Source organism: Tasmannia lanceolata, unplaced genomic scaffold, assembly GCF_043159265.1.
Source record: "Tasmannia lanceolata isolate RefF3 unplaced genomic scaffold, GAP_Taslan_0.1 ptg000037l, whole genome shotgun sequence".
In the NCBI taxonomy this organism is placed as follows: domain Eukaryota; kingdom Viridiplantae; phylum Streptophyta; class Magnoliopsida; order Canellales; family Winteraceae; genus Tasmannia; species Tasmannia lanceolata.
Genome location: NW_027518714.1, coordinates 12,354,297 through 12,380,758, shown reverse-complemented (window position 1 = coordinate 12,380,758; position 26,462 = coordinate 12,354,297). Strand labels below are relative to the sequence as shown.

General features: G+C 37.8%; 2 protein-coding genes across 3 annotated transcripts; one reads left to right on the top strand and one right to left on the bottom strand.

Moving 5' to 3' along the window:
- Positions 1 to 5,880: 5,880 nt before the first annotated feature.
- On the top strand, positions 5,881 to 18,422 carry LOC143860614 (transducin family protein / WD-40 repeat family protein). Of its 2 annotated transcripts, none has more exons than XM_077371350.1 (4): positions 5,881 to 6,737; positions 12,517 to 12,618; positions 16,754 to 17,392; positions 17,755 to 18,422. In XM_077371350.1, exons 1-4 carry the CDS (start codon positions 6,093 to 6,095, stop codon positions 17,917 to 17,919), a joined length of 1,551 nt encoding a protein of 516 aa, XP_077227465.1. In that variant the 5' UTR covers positions 5,881 to 6,092; the 3' UTR covers positions 17,920 to 18,422. The 2 variants fall into 2 exon arrangements, with proteins under 2 accessions (XP_077227465.1, XP_077227463.1); XM_077371348.1 differs by having other exon boundaries at positions 17,752 to 18,422.
- Positions 18,423 to 20,912: 2,490 nt separating this feature from the next.
- UNE15 (Late embryogenesis abundant protein (LEA) family protein) lies at positions 20,913 to 22,087 on the bottom strand. Its single transcript, XM_077372910.1, has 3 exons — positions 21,962 to 22,087; positions 21,713 to 21,847; positions 20,913 to 21,403 (listed from the first exon to the last, which is right to left on the bottom strand). The coding sequence occupies exons 1-3, from the start codon at positions 22,013 to 22,015 to the stop codon at positions 21,314 to 21,316; spliced, it is 279 nt and encodes a 92-aa protein (XP_077229025.1). The 5' UTR covers positions 22,016 to 22,087; the 3' UTR covers positions 20,913 to 21,313.
- Positions 22,088 to 26,462: the final 4,375 nt, after the last annotated feature.

Here is a 26,462-nt window from a genome sequence, read left to right as displayed (position 1 = left end):
TAAACTATACTCAAAATAAGGTCGACCTTTTCTCGATTTTTAGCAACTTCTCATCCACAGAAGATTCTAGTTTCCTAAATTTTGTTTCATAATTTTTAGCGATTTCATCCTCATCCCCACTTGGAGATGCCCGGTTTATCATGAAAAAAAAATTCTCAGCGCCGGACATGGCCCAAGTGTAAAGCTAGGATTGGGGTGCCATGATTGAAACAAGGCCGAGAATTATAACCACCTTAAAAAAAACAAAAAATAGTACAGTAAAGATAGAGGTGCCATGATTGAAACAAGAGTGTAGATATATGAGAGAGAGAGAGAGACGACTTATCGAAATGATGAAAAATAATTTTGATTATAGATTTTATTTGATGAAAATAAAATCTAAGAAATTGGGTGGCCTGTAGCTCAATGGTTGAGGTTTTGTATCTGAATCTTGAGGTCGCAAGTTTGATCCCAGCTCATCTAAGGAGGTTCTAATGGTTTTTGTCACTTTGTTTAGGTCCGATTGGACATGATTTTAGACCTTAAGATATGAATCCAAATTAGGTTCCAACTATTGTGCTCACGTAGATAGTGTGACCACAATCATGGCACTATTTTGTGCTCACACTAATAAGGCTGATAAATATAACCACCCAAAAAAAAGAATTTTTGTTTCCATGAATATTTTTTCCATGAAATCCAATGGTGGCATCAATCCCATACCAACTTCTCATCCCATACCATCAACCAAACCCCCTTAGATTTTGTAACGACCCGATTTCCGTCGTGTCGCTACGAGCAAAAGAAAGTAAAAATCATGGAAATATTTTTTTTTTTTTTTTATACAAGCATCAACGACGATCCCGATAGAATCTTATTACAACTTAAAAATGATACATGACGTAAGACGTCAAAATGCAAGGACTCCAGGAACGAACTCTCTGATCACACAGTCCCTTATCCCATGGTTCCTTCATTTGCAAATGCTCCGCCATCTAATGCCTCAACCCCTGTGGTGGAGGAATCAACGTCAAAGCAGGGTCATCCAAAGACCGAGCAAAGTAAAAGAGACAATAATAACAGTGCATACAATAAAATCCACATTTCAATAATGTCTAGAATAAAGATTACAATGCCCATGGCAATATAAATCAAAGGAGTGACAATAATTTCAATGTATGCTATGTATGCATGTATGCAACAATTTTATAAAATGAGACAGCACATTCCCCAGGTACATCCGGCTTTTCCCCCATTTATTTTTCTGTCAGTTCTTTTCTGACTTTTTCATTTTCTTTTATTTTTTTCTGCCGGTGTCCTTGCCGCACGGCTAACCACTACCCCTGTCTGAAGGTAGTGACGTTATGGACTTGGATTACGGTCTCGCATTTGCCGAGCCGGGGATACTATCCCTCGGGGATACTTTCCCTTTTTGGTTGGTTTGCCAACGAAAGGCAGTACACGCTTCTCGCGTTGGCCTTTGGACCTTAGGTCCCAGGATGATTCCACCACACCCTTAAGTTCCCCTTCACTTTCCCCCATGTATGCAACATGTATGCAATTACTTACCTTTGCCTTTCTTCCTGCATTCATTTCAATTCATTTGATTCCAGCATTCATTTCAATTCATTTGATTCCAGCATTCATTTCAATTCATTTGATTCCAGCATTCATTTCAATTCATTTGATTCCAGGCAAGCGAGTATAAATTCACTAAGCAGGTATTTATCAGGCAATTTATAAGCAGAGCTACATTGCATAGACAATTATATTGAACACCATTACAAGACAAGGTCTAGCTGTCACCTGCTTACATTGCATAGACAATTATATTGAACACCATTACAAGACAAGGTCTAGTTGTCACCTGCTTACATTGCATAGACAATTATATTGAACACCATTACAAGACAAGGTCTAGTTGTCACCTGCCTTTTCTTATAGTCGCAGTAGGACGAGATGGCTCCTGTAGGCAAATAAGTGAAATAGGTCAACTTATTTTAGTCTAGGTCCTTTTAATATCACACAGACAACACTTGTCCTTTCTGTGTCCATTTATGTCCTAAAATAAGGTTCCCTGTGTTCACTATTCATGTGGGCCCCACATGCTACTATTCATGTGGGCCCCATCATGTCACTATTTATGTGGGCCCCGCATGTCACTATTTATGTGGGCCCCATCATGTCACTATTTATGTGGGCCCCATCATGTCACTATTTATGTGGGCCCCATCATGTCACTATTCATTTCACCATAAGTTGATAAAGTTTACTTTACGGTTACTATGCTAGTATTTCACCGTTAAGTATATAGGTGGTAGAACCAACCATTACTTTATCCATATAGGTGGTAAAACCAACCATTACTTCAAATAAAATATAGGTAGGTGGTAGAACCAACCATGAAAGAGATCATTAAATAATTTAGGTGGTAGAACCAACCATTGAAAGAGATCATTAAATAATTTAGGTGGTAGAACCAACCATGAAAGAGAGACTATTATAAAAGACTTACTTGGTAGTGGATTTTCTTTTTCCTTCTTCTCTCTCTCTCTTCCTCTTTCTCTTTCTTCTCTTCTCTTCCTCTCTCTCTCTCTCTTCTCTTCTCTTCTCTTCTCTTCTCCTTTTCTTCTCCTCCTCCTCCTCTATTTATAGACATTTTTTTGCATAGTACTTTTTGCATAGTAAAGACTATTTACTATTTTAAATTATTATTTCTGTCGGTCAATAGTATTTTTGCATAGTACTTTTGCATAGTAAAAACTATTTACTATTTTAAATTATTATTTTCGTCGGTTAACAGTATTTTGCATAGTTAATAATATTTTTTTATTATTAATTTTGTCGGTCAATAGTATTTTTGCATTTTTTTATTATTATTTTCGTCGGTGCGATGATATTTTCGTTTCCACTAGGGATGGGTCCCGCTGGTGGTAGGACCCGCTGGTCGTGGGGCCCGCTCGTGTGGGACCCGCTGATGTGGGACCCACTGGTGTTGGATCCGCTTATGTGGGGCCTGCTTGTATGGGGCCCGCTGATGTGGGACCCGCTTATGAATAGTACTCGGTGGGTCCTACTGTGAATAATACTTTTAAATAGTGTATCTCAATAGTGAACTTGCATAGTATTTCTGCATAGTAATCTCGCATAGTGACTATTGTGAATAGTAATTGTGAATAGTGACTATTGGAAATTTTTAACATATATATATATCTATTCCGTTTTTGTTGACATCTGGGGCGGTGGCTTAGTGGTAGGAAGCCGTTCAATCTTAGCTTAGACTTGGGTTCGAATCGTGTACGCCCCATTATGCCAGATGTCCTCATGCCCGATTAACTTGGGGAAAATGAGTAATGGCCGATGATTACCCACCTATGAGGCCATTTTTATATTTATATATATATATATTTTACCGGTTCTTACAGATTTTTTCCATGAAACTGTTTATAGGTGTGCATCAATCCCATACCATCAACCAAATCCCCTTAGATTTTTAAGAATATGTAAGACCCTAATTTTTTTGATTTGGGAGTCAAAAATTGATTGTTAGACTCAAATTTACATTTAGGCCATGTTTGGCAGCCATGAAATTTTTTTCCATGGAATATTAGTTTATCTAGTTGTGGGAGAGGGACAAGGGGAGAGAGTAAGACTATAGGAGAGAGTGGGAGTGACTAAAAAACAGGGAAAATAATAACTTTGCTCAAAAATTGCAGTCATTCCCTCATAATTAGGGGTGTAAATGGATATTCGAAAATTCGATTACCGTCTGCATCTGAATCCATTTAAAGCGAATATTATCCGAATTCATTTCAAGCAGATAATATCCGAATCCGTTTATGAGATATCTGGCTCTTAACGGATTCGAATTTGGTAAATGGTATATCCAATCCGTTTAACATTCGAATCCAAGAAGTACATCATTTTTATTTATTATTATTATTATTAATAATATTTATTTTTAGTAATGACACACTATCTTTTGTTTCTAAAAGAAAAGTGAATTTTCTTTGTAGATAGAGGTCTGGTTTTACGGTTTAAAAAATTCATTCGAAGAGTAAGAAGGAGAAGAAAAATAAAGTGTTGCAATAAAATGTTCAAATTTACCGAATAAACGGATACGGATAATATCCGAATTCGAACAATATCCGCCAGAATCGAATTCGATAATAGATATTAAATATCCATCAAATTCGACTCTGAATCCGAATTCAGATAGTCTATACTGTAATCGAAGTCGGATATAGCCATATCCACTTCGAATCCGATCCGTTTACACCCCTACTCATAATTCTCTCCCTCTCCGACTCTTTTTACCCCCGCTCATCACTTGGCAAACTACTATTCCTGGAAAAATTAATTTCAAGGTTGCCAACACATGGACTAAACCTAAATTTGAGTTTGGACTCAATCGGTATTTCAGGATTGCCAAACATGGACTAAGCGTAAAATTGAGTCCGATCAATCGGCATTTTATTTCCAATGTTGCCAAACGTGGCCTAAATGTAAATTTTAGTCAAACAATCAGTTTTGGAGTCACAACAGGCTCTCAAGATCCAAAACAAACAGGCCGAAGGTAAATAATAAGAAGATGGTGGTTGTTTGGCTCGTTTCTAGCAAACAATGGGTGTGCCCTGCCCTGCATGTGTCACGTTTGTGTGATCGGATCTTGGGTCGTCCAACGGCAACCATAAGCCCGGCCAAATGACTTTGAGAACGCCACTGAGTAGATGCTCTAAATACTCCAAGCAAGCCTCTCCTAGCGTTTCACTCAAAAAAGTTAAACCGTTGATTTTTTTGGCGATGATATTATCCCCCCCCCCCCCCCCCCCCCCATTATGCATGCGCTACCCCCTGAAAAGGTGATTTGACGTGAACAGTATGCAACTTTAACGCTTTTTGACATCAAATCACCTTATAAGGGAGCGCATGCGTAATGCTAGGGTTGAAAATATCATCTCCCTTCTTTTTTTTAGTTCTTTATCCTACGCCTGGGATTCCCTTTTCTTTTCTTGTCTTTTTTTTTTTTTTTTGCGCCGGGGTGGGGGGCGGCGCGGGTAAGCTGGGATCGAACCCTATAGGGGATCAACTTGGGTCGGGTTCGACCAAAAAATAGTGTCCGATCAGGTTGGGTATCTTCCTTGTCGGGTTTGGGTTCGGGTTGATGGCTTGGATAACCTGACCCGAGTGAAACCCGTCATTCATTTTTTTTTTAAGGGGTTCAAGTTGAGTAAATGGTTCCTCGGGTTGGGTTCGGGTTGGTCTCAACCTGATCCGAGTTGCACCCCTAAGGCCCTAACCCTCGACCTCAATGTGGAAGGCCAAAAGTCCGTACCATTGAGCTAGAGGCCCAATCCCACTCATGGGATTTCATTTCGAAGCTGGACAAGATCAACTGTCTTGATTTTGGGGACATATAGGATCCAAAGCAAAATTTATCAGATAGACGGCTCAGATCATTCAAAGGTGGACCTGCTTGGGCCGTCGATCCTCGCCCACATTACCCATATATAAGCTGGCCCACCATATACAGCCCGATCTGCATAAGCGTGTGTCAAAACCAACCCCCGTTTTGTCGAGAATAACCGTTATCATGGTTGCGTCCCATGCGTCGAACAACACCAGAAAAAAAGAGAATTAGCGATGATAAATTCGCACGCACTGTAGGATAATTCACACCCGTTTAACGTGATTTGGTGTCTAAAAGCGTTAAAGCCTGCCCCATTCCGTCCTTTTTAACGCTTTTTAATGCAAATTCAAGTTATAGTGGTGCGAATTATCATACGAGGGGTGCGAATTTATCATCATCTATTACTTTTAGGTGAAATGACTAAAATACCGTCTAAGATTCGCAGCGTGTAAGCCCTTAAACTTGCCGTTTTCCGTCAAAACACAAACTTATTACTCAAGAAGTCTAGAACCCTAAAAAGACCAAACCTCATATATTCAGAATCATTTCTCCTTGTTTAATTTCTAATTGTTATTAGTTCTTTGATTCCGCCTTAAAATCCATCAAAACCCTCTTTCTTCTTTTAGATAATATGGAAGAATCCGAGTATTTTTAGCTCGAATCGACCTTCAAAAAACCTAGGGCTTTTCCAAATTCCAAATCCATGGACAATTCTATGATGCTCGGTCCAAAAGGCCTGATTAAAAGGTGCGAATTCGTAAGAATTTTAATTCAATCTCTTTATTCTCTTGGCTACAAGAATTCCGCCTCACTATTAGAATCAGAATCCGGAATTTCATTCATATCAAACGAATCCACATTGCTTAAATCCCAAATCCTCGATTCGAAATATGAAGATTGTATCCATACACTTAACCTAATTGAGGATTTAGTTGAAGAAACTCGAAATTCAGCGTCTTTTCTCGTATTTCAACAGCTTTTCTTTGAGCTATTGAGTTCAGGGGATGATTTTTCGGCCTTAAATGTTCTTCGAAAGCGAATTTCTCCATTGGGAATGAGCAAAGAGAAGGTTCAGAAGCTCGCGTGTGGTATTGTTTCTATGAGGGAGATTGGATTGGGTGGGAAGAATGATGTTAGTATTGATGAATTGCGAAGAAATTTGGTAATTGAGTTGGAAGGGTTACTTCCTCCACCAATTACAGTGCCGCCGAGAAGGTTGGAATATTTGGTTGAGATGGCACTCACCTTTCAGTTGGATTCTTGTCTTTACCACAACTCGCCCGATGAAATTTCACTCTATGAGGATCATTGCTGCGGCCGTAATCAGATCCCGACTGAGACCGCGCAGGTGCATTTCCTTTCATTTTGTCTGATTTGCTTCTGTATCTTGAAACCATGTTTATAGAAAAAGTATAATCTTCTGCTTACCTTAGTCTTTTATTATATGCTACCCTATGCTTTTGTTGTATCTAGGGTAATTTTATACACACACTCTTGTTTTGATATGATACTTCTAGCTTTAGTAAACGCTTCTCTGATTGCCGCTTAGAGTTTTTTGGGAATTGTGAGAGCCTTTAACAGCTATTTAGACTGAGAAGCGGATATTTGTGCTGGTTTGCATCAATAATATCATGAATTTTGTAGTTTTTCTTTTGTATTTAGTGGATGTTTTTCAATTTGGGTAGCTGACTATCATATTGAATTACTAGCTTGAAGTCCACAGTAAAAATATAATCTTGGGAGAAAAAAATGATCGGTGATGGAGCATTGCTGTGAAATCACGCTGTGCACTACTGTTGTATCCCATTTATGTGCAGAAGTTTCTTTGGCAAAAGATCTAAAGATTTTGAAAATCGAACTACTTGGTAGCCATTAAAAAAAAAACCCTGCTTGGTTATTGTTTTACACATTATATCTTTCCTAAGTACACTGCAACTAGCACCAACATTGGTTTAATATCTTTTTTTTTGTTTTGCATCCAAGGTTTTAAATTTCGGTTTTGGTGTCGGTTTCGGTCACCACCACGTTTCGGTTTCGGCCGAAATCTTGTAAAAATATCCGCATTTTTAAACACTTATGATATGGATTATCGTGGGGCCCGAATTCATTAATGTCATTGTTGTAATTCTTATTTTTCAACCCCTAATTACGGATTTTGTGGGTTAGTCAACCAAACCCTAACAAATTCTTTCTTCTTCTTCTTCTTCTTTGGTGTTCATATATATATATTAAGTTTCTCTGTTGATGAATCAAGATATGAGAGTATGAGATTGTGTATACTCGTCGGATGTGTCCGGGATGGAAATTAATGTCAGAATCATGATGGGAGCAAATCAACATACAAAGTGAAGTAAGGTTTTTAGCCAATGTTTTAAATTTAGGTTACGGTCACCAAGAAAATGGAGAATTTCGATTGAAATCCAATAAAATCACAGAAACGTATGGAAATATATGTAAATGATAGAATTTTAAGATGCTTTAGGAAATGCCAGAATAAGCACAAATACAAACTTAAAAGCCACCATATAATTTTTTAATAACATTGAACACGTAATGACATGCGCTATCACGCATGTCCAATAATTCAATACATAACACATTTCACATGTAATTCTTATAAATATTTATACATAATATATACACCTCATTTTACACACATTATATAAATATAATTATGTAACACATGGTGGTATAATATACAAGTAATGCACTTACGATTTCAGTTCCTAAATGCTTTTCAGTTTCGGTATCGTTTCTGTGGGATGGAAATGGAAAGATTTTGATCGTTTTATGTAGGGGTGGCCAACCGGTTCGGTTCTCGGTTCTCGGTTCCTTTTTTTCGGTTCTCGGTTCTCGGTTCCTTTTTTTCGGTTCTCGGTTCTCGGTTCCATGAACCGTAAGAACCGAACCGAACCGTAGTACACAGTAGGACCGAACCGAACCGGACCGAACATAATCGGTTCGGTCCGGTCCGGTTCTTCGGTTCTAATGGCTAATTATTAATTATTAATTATAATTTATAAAAACTTTTAATTAAAGTTATAATATAAGTTACTTTCTTATTATAATAATAGTATTAACTATTACTTATTAATATTATAAGTAATTTATATTATTAAGTATATGTATAATAGAAATATAAAAATATTATATATATATATATATATATATATATATATATATATATATATATATATATATATTCAAAGTTCGGTTCTTCGGTTCCGGAACCGAACCGAGAACATTAGACCCGGAACCGAACCGAATAAGTTCGGTTCTTCATCAGTGGAACCGAACCGGACCAAAAATATTTTTTTAGAGTTCGGTTCCGATTCGGTTCTTCGGTTCCGGTTCGGTTCTTCGGTTCTGGTTCGGTTCTGGCCACCCCTAGTTTTATGTGGGTTTCAACATTTTGATTATGTGGGTTTCAGTCGAAATTTAAAACCATGTTTTTAGCTAGTATGTGTTTTCCAAACTGTATGTGTTGTGTTTTGGCCGCAAATTCCTTTTATTATAGGCTTACATTGTTTTTTGGATTATAATGGAGAGTTGATATGCTTGCGCAGCCGTATATAGTTGGCAACTTTCCTTAGCTTACAATAGAAACGTAATATACAGCTACTTGATAACGCTTGGCAATTATAACAAGTTTCCTAATAGAATAGAAAAGCATGGAAAGTTGCCAACTATATCCAGCTGCACAAGCATATAGCAACTTTCCTACTCACGAGTAGGGGTGTCAACGGATCCACTTCGGGTTGGATCCACCTATGTCACAGTCACGATCCATTTAAATTCCTTATCGGTCGGGTCGGAGTCGGATTGTTCTTCGGATCCTACTTTCCACATCATGATCACGATCCATTTTAATTCGGACCGTTCATCGGAGTGTCCTATTAAGTCCCACTAAGCTAAGTAAACAATTAATTTTTTTAAAAAGTGATAGAATGGCAGTCCACTATTAGTGTGTCTCTATGCATTTTCTTCAACTAAATTAAAAATTTATCTATGTGTATAATAATGCTTGTAAACAATAAAACTAATGTATAACTATTATCAAAGAATATGATGCATAAAGAACAAAACCCCTCTCTCTTTTCCTTCGTGAAAGTATGAAAAGAAATGACTGAAATGAGTGAAATCGCATTGCCATCCGATTAATTAATGCTCTGTTTGGTTGCCTTTTTTTGAGGATAATAGCAGGGAATGTAATTCTATTGATTTGCTGAACGGTGTTTGGTAGGGAATTTAACTAAATTGGGAAGTTTGACCACCGGAGATGTCAGGCCCTTGTCGGGTGACGTGGCACCCTGAAAACTCCCTCGATAAATTTCTCCAAATCGAAGAAAAAAGGGAGAAATTCTCGGGCAAATCATATCTTTTAATTTTTATTACAACTGAGAAAATCGCTGGCAAATCTTTGCCAAATCTGGGTTTAACCAAACAACGTCGGTTAGATTTGCTCTCAATCTCCCCGTTGACTTCTTCTTCTCTAGATCTCCTAGCCATCCACAATCAACCAAACAGAGCATAAGTAATAAGAGAGGTTTTGACCCAAATACCCTTCATAGAGTGGTTAGCATTAACAAAATTTGGAGGGTATTTTTGTAAACCATTTCGGATCGTGACTATCCAATGGGGATCTGTGGCGTGGCCATACACAATCCAAAATTTTTCGGATCTCAGATTTGATGATCCGAAATATGCCCATGGATCCTCTTCATATGTTTAGATCCCGTTCATTAATGTTCGGATTCGGACGATCCATCGAACCTTCTGGATCCATTGACACCCCTATTCACGAGCATGGCAAGTTTCCTAATAGATGTTCAAATCAAAGGTAAAAGGCATAATAGAGCTGATGAAAATGTATTTAGTAAGATTCTTCTCTCCATTTCTCTCAAATGGGGGTCGTAAGCCAACGCCCGTACGAAGAGCCTCCTCCTTCAAAGTCTTGATTGGAGATCTTACAGCAAAATGGGTCGTAAGCTACCAAGGATTTGTGCAAAACCCTGAGAAGAAAGCCAAACCCAAGTACACATTGGAAAAGTGTAGAAAATAACAAGCAAATAGAAAAGAAACAGAGACAGGAGGAGATGGGGGGAAAAGATCACCAATTTTGCTGTAAAATCTCCAATCAAAACTTTGAAGGAGGCTCTTCGTTTTTGAGAGAGATGGAGAGAAGAATCTTACTAAATGCATTTTCACCAGTTCTACTATGCCTTTTACCTTTTGATTTGAACATCTATTTGGAAACTTGCCATGCTCGTGAGTAGGAAAGTTGCTACGCTCGTGCAGCTATATATAGTTGGCAACTTTCCATGCTTTTCTATTCTATTAGGAAACTTGTTATAATTGTCGAGTAGCTATATATTACTTTTCTATTGTAAGCTAAGGAAAGTTGCCAACTATATACAGCTGTATGAGCATAGCAACTTTCCTACTCACGAGCATGACAAGTTTCCTAATAACATCTCATTTAAAGAGGGGCTGTTTTACACAGAAGACTAAGATGCCTTTGTCAGCACCTTACTGAATTAATTGACCTTTCTTTAGGGTTAAATGCTGTCGACACATGACTTCTTTTATGGGTAGGTGCCCTGTTTAAGTATAAAAGATTAAATAACGCTTTTCGTTTGACATGGTATGAGAGCAATTGCGTGGTCCAAAACTCCTTTAAATTAAAAATCCACATGTAATGGTCAACCCAAAAGAGGGGACACATGTGCAACGTGTAGGCCAACCAAAGAGGAGGGCCACACGTAAGAGGGCAAGTTAAAGTATTAAAGATTAAAGAAGACCTCTCCAACAGCTTAAGCCTTTTGAGTAATTGGTCATTTCACTTTCGCATGCCACGCTAATATAATTCTTTCCGATAACTCTAATCCCATTCCAATCCTATTCTGTTTGGGTTACCGGAAACAGGAATCTGATTATTCATCCCATTCCAATCCTATTCCGTTTCCCCTTGTAAAGGGAATATTAATTCTAATTCTAGTGTTTTGTTGAACATTGGAATTGCAGTTTTTTTTTTCAACACTCCAAACTGTAACCCTAATTCATTACCTTCCAGCAAAAATCTCTTTCTCACCAAATTTCTCATATCCAAATTTAGGTTTTTCGGATAGATTTTTGTGGAGAGATTGAGAGAAATTTTGAGGGAGAGATACCTTCCAATGAAAATTTCTCTCACAAAGTTTTCTCATCCGAATTTAGGTTTTGGGGAGAGATTTTTGTGAGAGATTGAGAGAAATTTTTGGGAAGTGATACCTTCCAACGAAAATTTCTCACAAAAATTCTCATATCCGAATATAGGTTTTGCGGAGGGATTATTGTTAGAGATTGAGAGAAATTTTTGGGGAGAGATTTTTGTGAGAAATTGAGAGAGATTTTTGGGGGGTGGATTGAGAGAGATTTGGAGAGATTTTTGGGAGAGAGATCGATGACATTTTGAGAGTGAGGGAGAAATTTTCGTGTGAGAGAGAGAGAGAGAGAGAGAGAGAGAGAGAGAGAGAGAGAGAGAGAGAGAGAGAGAGAGAGAGAGAGAGAGAGAGAGAGAGAGAGAGAGATTTTCGTGTAGGCCAAACCTAAAAAGAGGGGCCACACGTGAAGGGGAGTGTTAAAGGATAAAAGATTATATAACACCATCTCCATCAGCTTAAGCTTTTGGAGTTACTGGTTGTTTCACACTCTTAATCCCCTTCTTCTAGTTTCTTTTTGGTATTTTTATACGCAAACTCGGGGTTCCGATTCATGGATCTCCTTAGTTTGCATTGTGATCCCATACCTGAATTAACAAAGTACAGAAGTTCAGTATGGGCAGGTTTTCTCAATAAATTACCTTATGTTCTTTCGTTAATAAAGATGAAGTGTCTTTCTTGTTATAGAGTTGCTTGAGGTTACTTCTGTGTATGTTAGTATTCTGAAGACACAATAAATCTAAGTGGCTAAGAACCCCTTGGCTGTCGAGGACCTATAAGACCAAAAAAGTCCACTTACACTGGTCTAAAACGCATGCAAATATATATAAATTCTCGTGTTGCTTACAACTCCCACATGATTTAGTTGTTTTTCTTTGAATTTTTACATTCAACCACCAGCCTAATGTTTCCCTTCTTCTATTGTAGATATTATATCATCATAAGAATGAAGTTTGGTTTGTACAATTCTCAAATAATGGCGAGTACCTGGCTTCATCTTCAAGTGATTGCACAGCTATCATATGGATGGTATGTTACATATCCCATGTCTTATTTTCATCCCTGATTTTTTTTAATGGCAGAAAAAGATGCCGACAAAGAGGACAGAAAGTACTTAAAACCCAAGTATAGTAGAACTGTAGAACTAAGGAAGCTCCATGTGAAAAAACATGCCTTCTTATGTCTTGTTATTTGCTTACATAGATAGGTTACACTTCATTTTTTATGTTAATTATACATATTAGTTCTTTAAAAGAGGGGATTAAGTGACTGACCTACAACCTGCACAACTTGAACTGTAACACTAATTCTCTATACTGAAAATTCCTATTTGCGAAGATGGCGGAGACGGCTAAGGGACCCTCCAGTCCTTGGAGGGCCCTAGACTCCTAGATCATTTTTAATTCTGCGACAACAAAATCAAGGCAACCTTGGATGTGGTGGCTTTGAAGCCATTGCTTGCTGCTTCCTGGCTAGCGGGAAGCGCCCTATTAGTAAGGGGCGCACTCTTCAGCTATCAATGAAATTGAAAGAAACACAGAAAACACTGTGTTCTGTTCTTTAGATGTTCGAGCATGCCTTCTGCTCCGCTCACGGAGAAGTAGATTGGCTTGCTCGGAGTGGACTGGAGAGAGATGCTCTTTCAGTTTTTTATCATCTCCCTATTGCTTTTTTAGAATCTGGTCATTGACCATCTCAGACGGGTTGTTCCTTCACTTTTCTCTTTAATAAAGCTTTTTTTTGAACATTTAAACATTGAAAAAGTATTCCTTTCTCGAGACTTGAATCCGGTCTCTTCAATGAGAGCCGAGTATACTAATCAACTAGACTACAAGTGGGACTTCAACCTGGTTCTCTTTAATAAAGCTTCACCATTCCAAAAAAAAAGAGGTGTGATAGATGGATAGAAGGCCATGATTGAGGAGATGATTGCTCTTTATAAAATGATTTATGGGAGATTAATTAGTAGAGCATGTTTTGGAGTTGGAAGTGATTCGGTTCGATAGCAAAGATGAATTCAATAAAGTTTGACAAAATTTGAAAATTTGAATGGTTGGTGACTATATCAAATGGGTGCTAAATATGCCTTTTTACATAGCAAGCTAAAGGGGAAGTTTACAGCAACGATGGTTTGGAAGTACTGACAGAAAGAACAATGTATGTAGCTTAAAAAGGGTGACTTAGGGATTGAAACAAGCACAAAGAGCCTGTTTTGGTAGGTTAAGCTAGACCATGAAGAAGAAACAGTACGAAAGAAGTGGCTTAGACAACTTGTTCCTTATTCAGAGAACTAGTACATGTATAATGCTTGTTTTAGTTTATGTGGGTGATATTATTATAGTTTGAGGGGAGGATGATGAAATCAAATGGTTGAAAAAAATAAAAAGAAGGTGACTATTTTGATATGAAAGACCTTGGACATCTTAAACACTTCCTATGGGTGGAAATTGGAAAAAAAATGTGACAATTTTTTTTTTTTGAATGGTAAAAAGATATTCTTCCAAAAGTGATGATCTTATCTCAAAGAAAATATGCCTTAGATCTATTAGCCAACTCTGATGTTGAAGCCAATCACCTACACCAGCTGTTTGTATTTTTTTATATTAAGAACTTAAGTTGACAGCAAGTTCAATAGGAAAACACTTTTAATATGTTGAAGCAAGGCAGATTCCATACCGTAACTTGACATTCACTCATCCAGTGATTAATTTTGTTGTAAACCAGTTATGTTAGTTCTTACATCAGTCTACAGAAGAGCATTGCAAGCAGCTCAGAGAATCAGATATTTGATGAGTACACTATCATGGATCGTTTTATTCCTATTCTTATTCCTATTCGAAGGAATGCAAAGCTGACTATACAGGCACAAAGTTATGATGACTTTGTTGGTGATCTTGACACAAGGAGTTTTGTATCTGGATATTGCATCATGATGAATGGGTGACGTGTTTTCATGTAGCATAAAAAAGCAAAGAACGGTGGCATGTTCAATTGAGGAAATATAGTGAGAGCCATGGCCGTACCAGCGTCCAGAATTGTATTGGTTTTGACATTTGATGCAAGAATGGTTATTAAGCCTATCGCCTGTACATGAAAGGATGTTTTGTTTTCATGGAGCATCAAAAATCAAAGAACGGTGGCATGTTCAATTGAGGAAATAGAGAGTCATGCGTACCACACGATACCGCCAGTGCAGAATTGTCTTGAATTTGACATTTGATGCAAGAATTTGATATCAAGCCTGTCACTTGCACACTCTATTGAGACAATGAAAGCGCCATTAAACTGCCTGCCATGAATCCATTTTTCCACGTGAGAGAGATCACATTGAAAATTTCCTCAAATTTACCCAGAGGATGTGGAAGATGGGGAATTTGATCCCTTATATGTTCCAAGTCAAAGTCAAATCGCAGATGTATTTACCTAGATATTTGCTAAGCAGAAAGTCATTTTCTACTACAAAGAAAAAAAATCAAATAAAAACTTGGCACATGTACTAGTGTTGAAACTTACACCAAGTGCAACCCATTACCTGGTTCCCAGATTTTCAAATTTTCCCTATTAAAAAAACTCACTACTTTTACTTTGTTGCCCCTCTCTCTCCTTAAAATTGAGGAGGGATGATTATGATGATCATCAGCTAATCCCTTGGTATTTGGCTCCCATTATTGACTGATCAGAAATCCCGTGCTTTGCTTCTCCCACTTCTGTATATTGAAGCCTATTTTCTTCTTATGTGACAAGATTATATTAAAAATTACTCAACTTCCAGAAACCCTCTCTTTTATTAGAAGAATCCCTTGTCTACCAACCTCTGCCTCATCTTTTACTCGAAGCAGCAATTCTTCAACAACCTTCCTTCCAACTGTGCTATTCAAACTAGTTTGAGTAACTTCTTTCTTTGGAAATGGTACATTCGGGGAAAAGCTAGTAATTGTTTTTTGTAATATTCTTTATTTGTATCATAAATTGGGGAACATCTATCCTGCACTGAGTACATTCCTTCTGTAGATTCTTAGCTACAATAGGGCACTACTGTTGGCCTCAACTATAAGTAGAATGCATATTTTTGCAGGAAAAAGTACTCTGCTTCATGAATACAGGAAGAACCATACTAGGATCTCAGTTCTTCTGAACCAATGTGACATCTGTAGCTCTATCATGATTGATCCACATATCTCGACACAAGAACGTGAATCTTTTCTGTTATAAGCTGGAATATTACTTCTTGCATGCATTTCTTAAAATCCCTAAATGACCAAAAGATTGATTAAGTAGGTGGCTTTGAAAGATGAAAATGGGTTGAAGCCAAGGGCACTATGCAAAGGCCTCAACTCCTAACTGACTGTTGGAACTTAAAACTGACAGAAAATTATGTGTTGTAAGGTTGTGCAAATTGTATATTAGAGGGGAAAGAAAGATTTATAAATTAGATCAATGTCAAAAGAGTAGTAAAATCTGAAAATGAAAAGACAGATGTATGAATTGAATAATCCATGCTAGTTTAAAGTTTGGAGTCTCAGTAAACAGAGTTGGCTGTGATTTCCAAATCTCGTTAAGAAGCCAACATCCAAATAAACAGAGTTGGCCGTTTGGATACGCAGATTTTAGAATCTTGGATTTCCTCAAAATCCTGGATGGGAGACAAGAGAAGGAGACGTTCCGTTTCGCTTCTCTTTAGAATCTTGGATTTTAAGTAAGAAAGCCAGCTTTTAGAAATCTCTTCCCTATCCTGGGATTTCTAAAACCTGGAAACATAGGATGATCTCCTACTCTCTTGCTGACGGAAAGAAGGGCGAGAAATCAGAAAACGACAGCCGGTCTCCTTCTCTCGTCTCCCATCTATGATTTTGAGGAAATCTAAGATTCTAAAATCCGCGAATTCAAACGGCCCCTTAGTGCTCTTTCATCCCCAGAAGTGTTCTTTTGTGGATTTCTTTACGAGTCAATCTTGCTTGTCATCCTCGGGTTATCATTTATGAATTCCTCCGATGTGACCGCCACTTATCTTGAATATTGTTAGTCCCTGCCTTTATGCTAAAATTCAATTTAAGAATAAATATGGTATAGAAGGTGTTCATAGTCTCTCATATGCTAAATGAGGCAACGCAATGGCTTTTAAAGTCTCCAATTTCTTATTGTAATTGCCGAATGTTTCTTTTAGGTGTCTGAAGAAGGCTGTGTGTCATTGAAGCACACACTAAGCAGCCATCGGAGTCCTGTTTCCTTTGTTGCTTGGAGCCCTGACGACACAATGCTCCTCACATGTGGTAATGGAGAAGTCCTCAAGCTATGGGATGTGGAGAGTGGCACATGCAAGCACACATTTGGCGGTGAGCAGAGCCCTGTTGTGAGCTCGTGCGCATGGTTCCCCGACTCAAAGCGCCTGGTCTGCGGTAGTGGTGAACCTGATAGATGCATTTACATGTGGGACCTTAAAGGGAAGGAGCTGGATGCTTGGAGGGGAGTTAGGATACCCAAGGTCTCTGACCTATCTGTGACACCCGATGGAGAACGTCTGATCTGCATCTGTTCCGATAAAGATATCCGAATATTCAACTTGAGAACGAAGACTGAATGGGTCATCTCGGAGGATCACTCCATCACATCTCTCTCTGTGTCCAGGGATGGTAAGTTTCTAATCGTCAACCTCAACAGTCAAGAGATCCATATGTGGGATGTCACTGGGACATGGGATGCACCATTGAAGTACACGGGCCACAAGCAAGGGAAGTATGTGATTCGATCCTGCTTTGGTGGGTTGAATTGTGCGTTCATAGCCAGCGGGAGTGAGAATTCACAGGTAAGCTTTTGCACATTTGTGGGTTATGTGTACCTTTAGAGTTGGTATTGACAATGGTTTTAAATTTCTTTCGATTTCAGATATTTGTTGGGACCGAAACCGAAAATTCGCAAAAGCCCAAATTTTGTGAAATCTCAAATTTTGGCCCTAGTTCTGAAATTTCGTTCGAAAAACTGAATTTGTTTAAAAAATATTATTAGTCCAAAATTTCAGTAATTTTGGCCGAAAATTGGGAATTAATAAAATAATACTTTTTTATTATCGGATTTCAGCCGAAATTTAGGATTTCAGGCGAAACAGCGAAACCGAAATTTAAATCCATGGTATTATTGACTGTTTTTATCATGCCTTTGTTGTAGCAGATCTACATCTGGCACAGAAAAAGCTGCAAGCTTCTTGAGGTTTTGCGGGGACATTCGATGACTGTGAACTGCGTAAGCTGGAACCCAACAAAGCCACAAATGTTGGCGTCGGCAAGTGATGATCACACCATTCGGATATGGGGACCGAGTGGGGAGCTAGCCTAAACAGTTCAGTACATGAACAGAGAACAATTGTACATTAACAGCCCATGTGTATTCACTATGACAGGGGGGGATGGTCAGAGCTTTGCCTCAGCCTCTGTTGCATCCTCGGTTATTCTTTGGTTTAGATTATAGTGGGATTGAAACTGTATCAAGTAGACGGGATCTCTGCTGGGCATCTGACCGGAGCTCACCATGTGGTCTTCTATTGACGCACCAGATCAACAGCCCTGATCACCGGCAGTCCCCCAAATTTAGAGACAAGACCGGGCCTCTGTAGCAGGACTATTGTAAATATCGTGGCCTTTTCTTCTCTTGTATTTTTATTTCACGGCTCTTGGTGTACATGTTTTTTGGATTCTTAAATAATATTGGCATCATCTGCTAGGCATGATCTTGGGTCATCAGAGGTGAGCTCAGGTGAGTCGGAGCATATCTATGCATTGATATTGCACGAGAAAATCTATGATGTTGTAATAATATATAAAATAGGTTTTTGATAAGGAGATGAGATCTAAAGTTACATGTTTTAATATTGTACTACTACTTTTCTTTTAAGCTTCTCTTATTCGTTGTCATTTACTTGCTGTGAATTGAATATGCCAACCGGAAAAGTCTAAAACACAGAGAGGAGAGCTAAAACCAGTAACGCATTTATAGATGAGTAGTAGCTTGTTTAATGTTTAGTTCTGTAATCCAAATGTGCTTTCTGGCAGTGTCCAATCAAAAGTTTGAAAATGATTGTAACCCCAGAGATGAAAGGGAGCGAACTTGGACTTCTGAAATGATAGCAAATGGTGCCATTTATTAGTTACTACACAAATGCTGAATTAAACCAATATTCTCCCCAAAGAGATCAAAGTAGATTCTAGTAAGAAATATTTGTGTTGGGTTTTTTTATCTTGTTTCACATGTTTGGCGGGGTTCATCCTTAATAGTTTTCTAGTTAGAGTAGGACAAGGGTAGGTAAAGGGGTTCTCTACTCCGTTTGGTTGCCAATAAATTTTTTGTCCTAGGAAGTATTAGTAAAATTTTAGTCCCATCCCATGTTTGGTTGCCTTTTAGCACTAGAATTCTTTTAATCCCACTCTTGTAATGATTGCTTGTGTGGTGAATTTTTTTAATCCCACTCTTGTAATGATTGCTTGTGTGGTGAATTTTTTTAATCCCACTCTTGTAATGACTGTCTTTTCATCCCATCCCAAAAGAATCCCAGGAACCAAAAATAACCTTGAGAAGAATTTTTTTTCTTCCCAACAGTTCAAGCAACAAAACTAAATTTTTTTTTCCTACCATAGTCCGGTCAACCAAACATGAGATTTTTATTTTACCGGAATACTCTAGGACTTTTTTTTTTCCACCAATCTCCTTGGATTTTTTTTCTCCCACATAAATCACAGGAACAAAAGAAAACCCGAGTTTGGATGCCAATTTTGAAGACAAGAAACTTCTCCAAGACCCACAGCTCATTCCAAAAAATGCATTTGGTTACTCCTTTAAAGTGGCTTCTTGTATTATTCTTAGTTAATATTTTGCTAGGATACGCGGATTTTAAGATGTGGGATTTCTTCAAAATTGTAGCTAAGAGACGAGAATAAGCAGATCAGCCGTCGTTTTTGACTCGTTTTTTACTTCTCGCCCATCTTTCCGACAGCAAAAGAGTAGCAGATCCTCTCATTTTTCCAGGCTTTAGATATCTCAAGATGTAGGAGAGATTTCTAAAACCCGGTTTTCTTACTTAAAATCCAAGCAATGCTACTAGGACAGCGGCAGCAGCTTGATCATGAACGATGGCTGGTCTGCTTCTTCTCGTCTCTTAGCTACAATTTTGAAGAAATCCCGAATCTTAAAATCCGCGTATCCAAACAGCCCCTTAATGTTAACTAGGAATAATACAAGAAGCCACTTTAAAGGAGTAACCAAATGCATTTTTTGGAATGAGCTGTGGGTCTTGGAGAAGTTTCTTGTCTTCGTTAAATTTTTTTAATTTAATGTCGGAAGTGTGCTGTCATAGATGATTCCATAGCAGCACCCTATGCCAGTCATTTATCTTATTCTAACACAGGGTGAATGTTTGTGAGTGTCATCATTCTCATCTGTTTTGCTTCCTACAAATCAAACTAATATGACTTTTTGGCCATGCCATGTCTGGCAACCATGAATTTGTTTTTTCCTTGGAATGTTAGTTTAATAAAGTGATGAAAGAGGAGTGGGGACGGTGGGAGAAGGAGAGACTTGAGAGGGCATGAGTGATGAGGATGAGAATTGGCTAAAAAAGAGGGAAATTGGTATTTTGGGTGGAGTTTTTATCCCTGTTTTCAGCCTTTTCTTACCCTCTCTCCTCACTCGATCCCTCTCAGGTCTGTCCTCCTCCCACCTTCCCTCACCATTGGGTAAGCTAATATTCTATGGAAAATAATCTATGGATCCCAAATATGGCCTCTACGTTCCATTTTCAATCAATCTCAATTTGATGATGCATGGAAGAGTTTCCTATACGTGGTGTTTGACGGTATAAAAAAAACACAAACTCTTGTTTGGATTGCAAGAAAAACATTTATGATAGGAATTTTTTTTTCTTGCCTAATTTTTTCCTTCTTTCCACAATTTAGAAGGAAATGATATGATTATTGTTAATTTAGAGGGATATTATCATAAAATTGAGGGTCCCTCTAAGTGAAAATTGAATAGGTTTGGTTCAAGCCAGTTATCTTTTTTAATGTGTGAAAGAAGTAAGAAAACATAGAAATATTCTTCGTTTCCAAACTTTTCCAAAAAATTCCTGCAATCCAAACAGGGTACGTTCACAGCTGGGCCATTTAAAAATTGGGTTTTGAAAGGTGGGTGTTCATATCCACTTGACTGTCACAATAGGATGTCCATTCCCTGATTTTGCTTGGGGAGCTGGGATTCAACATGACCAAGGATTTTCTTACCTGAGCCATGAAGGTTGATTGATGACTTCATGTCATGAATGTAAACTGAAAAGATACAGAGAGAAGCAATTCAATAGCTTTTGTCATTTCATAATTCATTAGCTTTATTACATCACATAAACAAGAGCTCTCATAGAGAAAACTCTTAAGACCCAACAAGAGACACTGAACCAAACCTTCAAAGAAAAGTAGAAAGAAAATATTACACCTCTCAAACCATCTCTCATCATTTGGTACCCTCTACAAACACTCCAAACTCTAAGAACATAACCCACCAACAAAACACATGAAAAAAAATCAGCTAGATAGAGAGAATGTGATAAAGACCCAACATCTATCTCAATCTTCTCTCCAAATTTCTTGTCTAAAACTAATAAGCAAAACATTCTAGAAGGAACATAAAAAGCCCATCCAAAAAGAGTGTGATGAGAGGTCTTTCATTTCTATCTTATTGCCCTTGTTCATTTCCTAGTGTTTTGGTCACCCACTCCTAGAGTGTTCTTCACACTGTCCACAGCTCCTTGTGCCATGTTCATCATCTGCTCCCCCGTCTACAAGACAAAAAAAAAACCATCAGAAAATAAATCAACATTTGAGAGAGAATATGAAGATAGTGACCCCACCAAGCATTCAATCTAGATCGTCCATCACGTGGGCTCTTTAATCACAATGACACCCCCCCTGTCTTCATCTTTTCTTCATGAAAAGACAGACAAAAAAGGGTGGAAATGCAGCCATTTTTTAAGGTAAAGACAAACAAAGGGCGTGGGAATATCATTTCCCATCACACAAAAAAATATCATTTATGAAGGGCACTCTGGTAAATAAAGAGGATATTAGGGGTGTGATTATAAGAAGACCTGCTGGAAAAATCCTGCAGTTTCATCCTTTTTCTGTTGGGCATTATCCTGGGTAGATTGGGCAGCATCGGCCACTTTGTCCGCCGCTGCATTCGCTGTGCCTTTCGCCGATTCAATCCATTCGTCCGTTTTTTCCTACAAACCCAGAAATCCACGTCAAAGAAAAATCGATCCAAATTTCAAGCTGCCCGGAATTATTACGGGCAGGGGCATAAGAAAAAAAACTCTGCCTTTCCCTAATTCTCTCACCTGGGCATGACCCCGGGCTTTCCCTCCCTTGTAGAGTTGCTGAGAATTCGACATAGTTTTCAGTAAAATTACGAAAGAGCTATTTGTCTGTTTTCTAATTCTGTGAGTTTTGGAGCAGGTGTGGGCTTGTTTATATAGTTTTCATAGGGTGGAGAGTGGATGACACGTGGCATTCGGATTTGAGGTGTGAGAAGACACGTGGCTACTGGTGGAAGTATAGCGAGAAATATTGCTTTTGACCTGGGCTTTGTATGGCAACTGAATTTAGATTCAAAGGATGGGATCCTTTTTATTAGCATCTTAAAAACCTATAGTCAAAATGTCAGGTGTTAGATGGGCCAGGCCAGATTAGTCTGATAAAAAATTAGCCTATTTGACTATCATGTAAATTTATTGTTGAATATGGGCCGTCGATCTAGTATAGCTTTTAGCAGTCTACTTTCTAATTCTCAAAATTCCTGTATCGAAAGGTTAGGATTACCTGAACAATGTGAAATGTTCACATGAAGAAGATTATGAGAAATCATGGGGTGCATGTTCACATCATTTGGGCTCACTGGTGTATATGTGTGTGTAGAGAAATTATATGGCGGACGACTGTGCACGTGCAGCCCAAAAAATGGTAGGGCATGGATTATTTGGGTGATCCAAACCATTCATTTGTTGGCCTTGATGACGATTGGGTGTGTCCAGAAAATTTTCTCCATAGGATGACCCTAACCCTTCGATTTGTCGAAGGGTAAGGATCATGCTATGGAGAAGAATTTTTGGGCACACCATATACGTGCCAAGACCTGACAAATGAATGGTTTTGATCACCTAAATAATGTGGGACCCACTTTTTTTTTTTAAGCTACGCACGTCCACCATATAAATGGAACCACATTGGTTGATTATTGAATGAAAAATATCAAAATATTTTTACAATGAGACAATCCAAATCTTATAGCAGAGCTATGATCTCCCAATGTGAAATGTTGGTATTTCAAACCATAGAAGTGATTTAAAGCAAATAACGAGAGGTTTAAAAAAATGAAAATGAAGAAGCAAAAAGCTCAAAGAAAAGTAAAGAGAAAATAGGTGAAAAGCGTAATTGGAAAGCATATATTGTCGCGATTGAGTTGGAGATTAGAAACAAAGGATTGATATTAGTTAGAGTTGCCAGTAGCAAGAGGACTTAGCGACTGATTAGAATTACAGGTTTCAGGGATTTATCGCGATATTTTCATAAAATGTTCACGATGAAAAAGAAAATAGGAAAACATAGTGGTAGTTCTTTTTTAATCTCAAGAAAATTTTAGAATTTTCTCATTTCATAGAAAATCATAAAATATCAAAATATTTTCATAAATATTATAAATCTCAATTAGGATTTTCTCATTTCATAAAAAATCATAAAATATCACAATATTTTCATAAATAGTATAGATATTTGTTACTATGGTGTGCAACAAATTCTACAAATGCTTCCACATTATTTTGTACCTACTACTTTTCATGATTCTAAGAGAGATGATGGAAATCTGCCTTCCATCTTCTTGTGGGCTATACCTTCTATTATTTTGGTAAAATGATATTTGAACCCCTCTCTTTTCTTTGCTTTTCTAGTTAGTTGTTAAAAGGCTGGTACAATTCCCAAATAGCTATCAGCATTGAACAGCTGATCAGCAAAATAGTGTTCAATAAACTGGAGAGTGACCTTATCAAAACAAGGGAGTGAGGCCATCATTTTCCCTTTTTTTTTCATCTCAAACCTCTAATAATCTTAGGCCATATTTGGATACCCACAAGATTGAGATTTGGATTTCTCACATTTGCAGTTGAGATTTGGAACTGGATCGAATCCTTTGATTTCCAAATCAGATACAATAGTGAAAAAAAATCTAATTTTCAAATATTTTCTGCTAGACATTATTTGGAAATCCATATTTGTGGCTATTACCTTCACCCTCGCTACTCCTTGACCTTGGTGCAGCAACAGCAAGACATCCCTCCCTCCCTCCCTCCCTCTCACAGCATGAGTATGAGGATGATTGATGTATTTTGTATCCAAAACTCAAATCCAAATCCAAACACAAAAACATGAGGTATCCAAACGTGGCCTTAGTGTAAATTACACTTGTTTTTTTTTAAAGATGATGTAATTGAGGGTGTTTTTGGTTGTGGTGTTCCACGTGAAAGCAAAATAGTCCCACATCGGAAAAAGTGTAACGATGTGGATGGGCTTATAAAGGAATGTGTTGCCTCCCCCTTAACAGCTAGCTTTTAAGGGCAAGTTCTTCCCGGGTCCCAACAGTGGTATCAGATCCAGCCTGATACGGGACAGGTTTAAAGGGCCTTGCCTAACGCGTTCCGTCAGCTCTGGAGCTTTTGGCATATTGGTAAAGTACCTAACAAAGAGACTAGAACCAGTAATCAGCATTCAATGCAGCAATCCAGGACAAGAAACCTGAGAAAGAGAGCAAGGCATAAAACCATACAAACCCCAAGCTGATGGCCTGATGTTGATGTATTTTCGAAAGGGATTTTTGCAAAATAAGTCCTCTTCTTTGCTTTATTTGCAAAGAGAGTCTTCTAGTTTCACAATTTGCAAATAGAATGAGTTTTGCAAATCAGGCCATGCAATCCATTTGTGATTAAAATACCCAACGTAGACTGTTTATGACTCATTAAACAACCAAAATACCCTTATAAGTGAACAGACCATAATTACCTTGTAAAAAAACAAAATACTCGTGATGCCAATGATACATTTTAATCAAGGGTGTGGGAATATCATTTCTAGATATACTAGCATTCTTGGCCCCTGCTATGCAAGGGTGTAAAAGAATAAGCCCACGCCATGAAAACATGAGGTGTAAAATGGTGTGCCCCACCCTATAAAAATGGCCTCGAGTAGAGATCGTGGGACCTACCCCAACAGAACATGAGGCAAAATTGTGGACCTGGTTTGAGTTGGGTTAGTGGGACTCACTCTATCAAAACAGGGTATGAGTTGGGTTGGCAGGACTCACCCTATCAAAACAATATTACTGATCATCGCCTGTATTTTGGTCTTTTTACAAGGTAATTTCGTTTTTCACATATACATAAATTATTGTCTTTTTACGAGTTAAAAAAATCTACAGTGGCCATTTTGGTCACAAATTGGTGGCATGACTTGATTTGCAAAATTCACTCAGACGTGATGACTCTATTTGATGCAAGCAATACCCAAAGTGCGTAATATTGATGCAAGTAACCTAGCAGGAATTTATCGAAACTAGAAAACTTATTAGAAAATTGAACAATTACACAAGCAATTTGGTAACATTCCACAATTTAATTAGGGCGACGATATTTTCACCCTCTTGCAGTACGCATTCGCCTCCCTTTTAACGTGATTTGACGTCAAAAAGCGTTAAAGTTGCCCACTGTTAACGTTAGAGAGAGAGGGGGGGGGGGGGGGGGGATGAAAACCTTTAATTATATAAAATTTAAAATTCAAAAAAATTATAACTAATCATTAGAAAACTCATCAAAATTACATATTTATATATTTAAGATATTTTTAAATGGCTAATGCTAATTACCGTTCTAAGATCAATTTAAAACTTTTTGAAATTTAAATAAAGAGCCGACCCCAACTAGTTTGGGACAAAGGCTTAGTTGAGTTGAGTTGAGTTGAGTTGAAATTTAAATAAAGCCTAATTTCTCCGTTAGAGAAACTAGAAATAAATAAATAAATAAAAATCCTTATTGTTGTCTTAAAAATACTAATTATACATTTTTGGGCCATCGAAACTTACTTAAACTACATCTGAAAAAAAATAGAAATCACCGAAAGTCTATAAATTATAAAGGAAACATCAAATTTATCCCTTAAGTTGTAGGTTATCTTTGGTGCTACCCTTAAATGATGTACTCTAGAAATTGGCCCAACCTATGACATGAGAGTTTTGTAAAAGAAGTATCCTATTTTGCCTTTTTTGCAAAAGCAATCTTCTAGTTTGACAATTTACAAATAGAGTCACCATGCTTGAGTGAATTTTGCAAATCCTGTCTTGCCATCAATTTGTGACCTAATTACCCATGATAGATTTTTTTACTCCTAAAATGATCAAAATACTCTTGTATGTGTGAAAAGACAAAAATTACCTCAAGTAAAAACCTTGATTTAATTTGGGAAATGATCAAAGTTCTCCTTTTTAGCTATTTCCTCCTTTTGATTGGTTTTGGGACCCATCCCATCAAAACAAAGAGGTAAAATTTTAGGCCCCATCTAATGCATGAGTTGAGTGGAGTTGGTGGGACCCACACTACTCTTGGACTTTGGTGGAGATGGTGGGCTCACTCATAGGTGTAAAATGGTGGGTCCCACCATAATGCATTGGTTTAGGTAGAGATGGTGGGCCCTACCATATCAAAACATGAACGGTAAAATGGTAGCACCTGCCCAAAGTCGAAATTTATTACAAAATGATGGGCCTTAAGTGGAAATTTATTACAAAATGATGGGCTT